The 7,141-nt window shown below is 37.3% G+C and overlaps 1 protein-coding gene and 1 pseudogene across 1 annotated transcript; both read left to right on the top strand.

The window, feature by feature from the left end:
- Positions 1–1,242: 1,242 nt before the first annotated feature.
- Positions 1,243–1,971, top strand: LOC140949936 (uncharacterized; annotated as a pseudogene).
- A 3,046-nt stretch (positions 1,972–5,017) lies between these two features.
- On the top strand, positions 5,018–6,908 carry LOC140950067 (melatonin receptor type 1A-like). The gene has a single exon (XM_073399231.1). It carries the CDS (start codon positions 5,709–5,711, stop codon positions 6,672–6,674), a length of 966 nt encoding a protein of 321 aa, XP_073255332.1. The 5' UTR covers positions 5,018–5,708; the 3' UTR covers positions 6,675–6,908.
- The last annotated feature ends 233 nt before the right edge of the window (positions 6,909–7,141 follow it).

Here is a 7,141-nt window from a genome sequence, read left to right as displayed (position 1 = left end):
GTCACCCGTTTCTCCAACAGACGGGCAGCTGGGAAGGCTATAGCATTGTACGTGTTGTGGTTCAATTTTATCCTTGGTTTAGATTTTATTTTCCTTTGTTTTGGGGTATGGTAATGTATGATAATAAGTTTGAAACAAAGGAAAATAAAATCTAAACCAAGGATAAAATTGAATCACAACATACGTGCTAAAACGAATCATGATTAATAAGTGGACTAAAAACTAATGGGCAAAAAGAGTAAAAAACTCGCCCTTTCTTAATGCCTAACTGGGATAAACAACTTAAAAAATGTGTTCTGTTCTGACAACAAATCAAAAAGACGTTTACACTACCCATTGAGCTTGTAAGCTTCAAACAATATGGTGTTCAAATAAAGGTTTAGTATTGCACAAATTGTATGCATCTTGAATTAGCCAGCGTAGCCGGTGCTAGGAAATAAATGGACGCAAGAAAAAACGCGTGTGTCCTTCTCTCGCGCGCGTTTTTTCTTGCGTCCATTTATTTCCTAGCGCCTGCTACGCTGGCTAATGTTGAATTGGAATGTACAGGGATGCCCAGAAAAGAGTAAACACGTTATGTAATACAAATAAATTGTCAAGTCGTCATGATGCGCTTCGGACATGTTGACAGACATCAATGCATGGGCATCCGTTTGTCGAAGATAGTGGGCGTTTCAGTGCCCAAAAACCGGAAAGGCGACCGCTAAGGTTATCAAATTAAAGGACGATATGTTAAGAACCATTTCAGCATACGAAGCGAATGCGTGCAGAACCCGGCTTAGTGCCAACCGTTTTTCAGTGGCGTGGGAAAATGGAATTCAATTTAATTTTTGTTTTCCTTAGACGTTTAAAAAAGCCGATTTGAATTTCTGGCATTCGAAAACGGATTTTTTGGAAAAAACGAAGAAGCATCACTAAGGAACATTTGCTTACAGACTCTCAAATCTATAGTTAACAAGCCGAGGGTAAGAGCCATACCACTTTTTGAATTAGCGCCGGATAGAGAAATTAGAAATTCATTTTAAAGTGACTGAAGCCTTTGTTCTGGCGTATGACCCATTTGACTGAAAAAAAAAAAGAATAATAATAATAATAATAATAATAATAATAATAACAATAACAATAACAATAACAATAACAATAACAATAACAATAACAATAATAATAATAATAATAATAATGGAAAGCAGCTGCATGGGCAGTTCAAGAGAGAGACAGATGACCTATCTGGTGTGTCTTGGGAGTGGATAAGGACTGGTGAACTGAAGAAGGAGACAGAAGGGCTTATTTTTGCCGCGCAAGATCAGGCATTAAGAACAAACGCCGTAAAAGCCAGAATCGAAAACCAAAATGTATCATCCAAATGCAGAATGTGTGGTAGCCACGATGAAACTGTACAGCATATTTTGTGTAGTTGCCCCAAGCTTGCGCAGACATAATATAAAAAGAGGCATGATGTTGTTGGGCGGGTCATTCATTGGGAGGTGTGCAAGGAATATGGAGTTGAGTGCAGTGACAAATGGTATGAGCATTCCCCCAAAAGCGTAGAAGAGAATGAGGAGGTTAAACTGTTGTGGGACTTTACCATCCAAACAGACCGTGAAATCCATCACAGGAGGCCAGACATTGTAAGTCAGAAAAAGAAGGCAAAGGAGCAATCATTGTGGACATAGCTGTTCCCGGAGATAGTAATATTCTGCAGAAAGAAACTGAAAAGTGTGAAAAGTACCAAGACCTGGCAAGAGAGATTCAAAGGATCTGGAAATCAAGGACAGAGGTGGTGCCAGTGGTTGTAGGTGCATTGGGTTCAGTGTCAAAGAAGCTGGCAGGCCACTTGGAGCAACTAGGAATTAAGAACCGAACAAGAACGATGCAAAAGTCGGCACTCCTCGGATCGGCACATATCCTCAGAAAAGTGCTGGAAGTCTGAGGTCTCGGGATGAGACTTGACTGGATATTTCTCCCCAGGGAAAATCCCTGTGCTAAATTTTACATCATCATCATCATCATCATCATCATCATAATAATAATAATAATAATAATAATAATAATAATAATAATAATAATAATAATAATAATAATAATAATAATAATAATAATAATAATAATAATAATTAAAAGGGCGCTTTTCATTAATATGATGGGTGAAATGTTACCGACTTCTATCAAATAAGCCACAATTTATTAAGCATTAGCCAGAGGGAAGGCAGTCAATCAGAGTGCGCGAAAACGTTATTTCCCTTACTTTGTAAAGGTGGATCTTAGTGTATACTTTTGCCTTATTAACACAAAACATCATTCTATTAAAAACTGAAGTTCGATATAACTAATACTGATTGGATAATTTCTGTTATAAATACTTCAAATGTCTCGTTTAATACTGGGTTTTTGGCAGCCGGAATTCTGCAGTTTTTGATAGCTGACCAATTTCGTTGAAAATTGAATTACTGTAATTATAAGAAGCTCGGAAATTTTACGGAGTACTCAAATTAACAAGCTCTTTCAACGAATGAAGAAATTCTAACGTTATTTGCCGAGTGTCGTTTGAGGGGGGAGGAAAAACTGGAAAGGAGGATTTCCCTTACCTGGGAAGGCAGCTTTATTTTCAGGAAATTTCTATAAAAAGGAAATTTTGGGGGATTGACCACCAACATGGCCGCCTGGTCATAAGGAAGTAAACCAAAAATGGTGGCCATGATTTTGGTCAATAGATATCGTTCTCAGTCACATGGTCAGCAGGTCAGTCATGTAAACTTCTTGGAACAAAGAAAGGTTTTTACTTGGGAAAGTGGTTGACTTCAATAATCAAGAGAGGATGACTTGGCGCCCATTCAAGTTATTTTGTTGTTTACCAACATGGTCGCCATTTGGATGTACTGCAAAACGATCTATAATATGATTTGTTTTCGCAGAATTTGCCGGAAAATCAAATTTGGTTCTACCTGCACTACACCTGCGGAATGAACTGAAATAATGTAACCAAAAGAGAGACATTTACAACTGAATCACGTTACGGCAAAAGGCAAATCTTCGATTCCGGTTAACTATTTCTCACCGATTTGGAAATGACCAGATAAAAAAGCTGCAAAATTATTCAGAAACTGTTTATTTTGTGTAGATATACCAAACTCTGTGAACCCTAATGTCAAAATTTAAATTCTCATCTGTTGCCCCTATATATGATCCATAGAAGTAGTGAGAAGAAGTTGTGGAAGTATCAGTTAAATTCACTTGGTATGATCATGTCTTTAATTCCGTTTAAAAAACGAGCAGGGGTGTATTATCAGGTGTTTTTTGAACAGCTTCAAAATCTCTGATATAGATCAACTCAGTCTTGCACTAATATTTAGATCTGGGTTTATTTTGGTCTAAAAAATTGAAAGTAGAGTTTAGCCGTTTCTTTATCAGACATAAAGACACTCATTAAACATTAATTTCTTTTGTTTTTTTTCTTTATGAATTATTACTTATTGAAAGTTTTATAAAGCATGGATTTACTAGGAGATATTTGATGGCTATCATTCTTTAGGCTTTAAAGATTTATGAACTGTAATTTAAAAGTAAAGGGAAAAACATGGTCACGTGAACGTCCAAATAGAAATTTCTCTTTAGCCGCGAATGCAATTCTAAATCACGACGTCACGATGATCTTGCCTTGAAACCTATCCATAAAACGCTGGGTACTTTCCAGCAATCGACCGTATACTTACGGGAAAACACTGCTAAGCTGAGATAATTACAAGACAGGTAGCTTAAGACGGTCGGCAAAAGCAGAAATCTCTCGAAGCGGTTTTAGTATGCATGCAGATGCGTTTATCTCTGAATCAGGATGCGAAACAGTCACACCAACGCAGAGGAAAGCCATTCGAGGAGTACTTATGCCCCAAAGATAATAACCGAAGAGTATATACTTTAGTGTATTATCAATTTTAAAAGATGAAAGAAAGAGCATCCTGTTAAAGGTGGCTTGCCCAGCCTTGATGTCTATGGGTAAATTCTAAAGATAATGACCCCTCAGACAAATGCTGTTCTGAGGACTACTTGATTTGTTTTTTATCAATGAGCTGATCAGCAGCATTCAGTATCGAGTTTAAAACATGAAGCGCAGTGTAGCAGCGTGTTTTAAACTTTATGAAACACGACCGCCGCTATCCCTGCGAGTTTATTAAAAGGTTTAAAACATCTTTCCTCTTGATTTGTTCATATTTTTTTCTATCAACCTTTTTTTTTCACCTTCAGCAAGAAAAAACTCAGCCATGCTTTATCAGATTTTGTCGCTAATGAGTTCTTTTTGTTTTATAAATTATCTCAAGGTTTTGACATCTGCTTTCTCAGCCGGGTATTCTAAGTAAAGTATTTGGGTTAATCCCTTCAAAGTGGGCTTTAGGCCGTAGTTATTTCAAGAACTTCGGCCATTAAAAAAGGTTTTTGCTTTGGGCTAAACTCGTTAGCACTGTCCACCTGACTAGCTAGTTTTGCTCTTTTAAAATTCAGTTTTTTATATTTCCAACCAATATAATATTTTGGTTTCTTTCCAGAAAACTTAACCTCGCCCTGGGGGTATCTCCAATGCTTTTAAATGATCTGTTAGAGCTAGTAGGGTGTAATAATGGTTTCAACGATAGTTAGTTTACCTAATATTTTCACTCTGTAATGCAATGAAGTGAATATAAGTTAACCGGCTGCAGCGGCGAGTATTGATTAATCACTTAATATACAGGTCCTCGCCGTTTATGTTCAAGTATCCTCTTTAAGCACATTTTCCTGTTTGTGAAAGAGCAATAAATTTCGCATGGATAGGTTTTTTCAAACTGGTGAATGTAATTTTTGCTTCTTTTTGCCAAAACCAAAGTCGTGCAAATTTGCACGAAAAAAAAACGAAGAATCCTATTTAATCAAAATATCATACACGAAAATCAGAATCTATTTACTTCAACATCCTGTTTTTCTGCGAACACAAGTTTTAGAATAAGGTTCTCGAATCAATCTTTGACTTCTACCAATGAGAACGCAGCTGTTTTGCATTGCAAGAGAACCCTGGGGTAATCTATGCTCCACTATTAACTTGTCTTTTGTTTTGCTCTCAGAAGAGTGGAGATCACATGTCGTTTACTCTGTCTGCAAAAGAATACATTGTCAACGAAACTAAGGTTCTCAGTAACTGCTGCATTTTCAGACGCGATCAGAGAACCGAGAAGTTGTCGTGGAACTGTACAAACGACGCACTTTTTTGGAACGCACCATTCTACCCAGAAGAGAATTAATTAGATGACCGCCACATTTTTAGAATGGCATAAGAGGCTTTATCAAAAACTCAAATCACTACTTAAATTGATTCCCAGTGGCATACGATTTCAGTTATTACCAGCACAGACTTTCGCAACTGGAGAAAGGTGCCAATACTATCTCATTTGGTCACTCGATCAAATGAAATAATCAGTGGTTTTTCCACAAATCTTAAACAGAGAAAGAAAATGAGCGGGAAAATAACGAACAATTAGGCATCCAAGGATTTAAATTAGGTTGAGCTTATTTCGCCTACACCTGCAACTTATGGTACTCATCAGGATAAACATTCAAGAAAAAGCAATCCATTATACTTTTGGATAGGAAAAAACTATGGTGTGACTGTTTAAACAAGAGATTTTTGCCAGTTATAGCAAGTGAAGATTGGATCTTGTCTCGTGTTGGAACCGTTCACTCTAAATATGGAGAAATCATCAAATGCCACAAACACTTCTTTTCCGCCAAAATTACATGATATTTTACTCCAGCTTCAATCCAGAAGTATGTGGCTCATAGTCGTGGAATCAGTTCTTCTGCTCTTAATCAATTTTGTGGCGTTTTTTGGCAATCTACTGGTTTGCCTTGCGTTTTACCGGAATCCAAGACTGCGGATAACTCCAAATTATTACATCATCTCCTTAGCAATATCAGATTTGCTGACATCAGTATTTTGTTTACCATATTCTGCAGGAGCTCTTATTGCCGGCAAGTGGCCATTCGACAATTTGATTTGCCAGTTACAAGGATATTGTGTCTTTGCTTTCAGCATTGCATCTCTACATACTATGGCATTGACAGCGTGTAACAGATACATACGAGTCATCAAGTTCCATCTTTACCCCAACTTATATACCTCGAAACTGACAATTTTGTCTGTTCTCCTAATATGGGCATGGGCCTTGCTTTGCAGTGCACTCCCTTTCATTCTCAAAATTTCTACTTTTGCCTTTCATCCGGGAACTGTGATTTGCTACAGTTCCCCTTCATTTACGCCGGCTTTTATCATCCTTTTCACCACGACTCTGACGATAAACATTCCCGTTCCCATGGCGGCGGTTATCATCCTATACCACAAGGTATTCCGAGCAGTTAGGCACCGGAGATTCCGCGTCTCGACCGAGAGAGGACATAGCACGAGTCTTGAGGATATAAGGCTTGCCAAGTTGCTGTTCACCGTTTCACTGGGGTTTTGTTTATGCTGGGGGCCTGTCATGATTGTAGAATGTATCCGTTTTGTAGGCGTATGGACAGTTCCTCGACAAGTGTACCTGACAAGTACATATTTTGGAGCTGCGAGCAGTGCCATCAACGTGTTCATTTACGGAGTAATGAACCGGGCCTTTCGCAATGAGTTTATCAAAATATTATGCTTTAAAAAGGTTAACTAACCTGACACCCTTGATAACAAGGTGCACCTACTGATTTGTTACAACTGTTGCCTTTTTTTTAAAGTTTGACTAGATGTCTTGGTAGGACTTGAATCTGAGGAAAGCACCAAAGGAAAATAATTAAGTCTATCATAGCATAGAAAACCAATGTAACGAACGGTCAGTGTGGGATTGAAATGGACAAGATCGAAAAAAATACATCGTAGTATCAACAACAAATAAACTAATAAGTCTATACTCGAAGAATGTATTGCACCTATTCATCCATCAATTATAATCAATTAATTAAACTTTATTTAACACGGATTTCAACAAATAAAATTGACATAAGATATAGTTATTTAAAAATAATACGATCTAGTCCGCATTTAGCTCCATTTTTAAAAATAGAAACTCTAAATTGGATCTATAAATTATAATGAACTATATAACTCTGGAGATCTTTTGAGATTTAATTGTAACATATT

Source organism: Porites lutea, chromosome 10 (assembly GCF_958299795.1).
Source record: "Porites lutea chromosome 10, jaPorLute2.1, whole genome shotgun sequence".
Lineage (NCBI taxonomy): Eukaryota > Metazoa > Cnidaria > Anthozoa > Scleractinia > Poritidae > Porites > Porites lutea.
The sequence above is the reverse complement of the archived record's forward strand: the minus strand, read 5'-3'. Positions and strand labels throughout refer to the sequence as shown.

What these genes read in the sequence shown, in the direction of transcription:
- LOC140950067 (XM_073399231.1), top strand. Translation starts at nt 5,709, where the DNA reads ATGGAGAAATCATCAAATGCCACAAACACTTCTTTTCCGCCAAAATTA.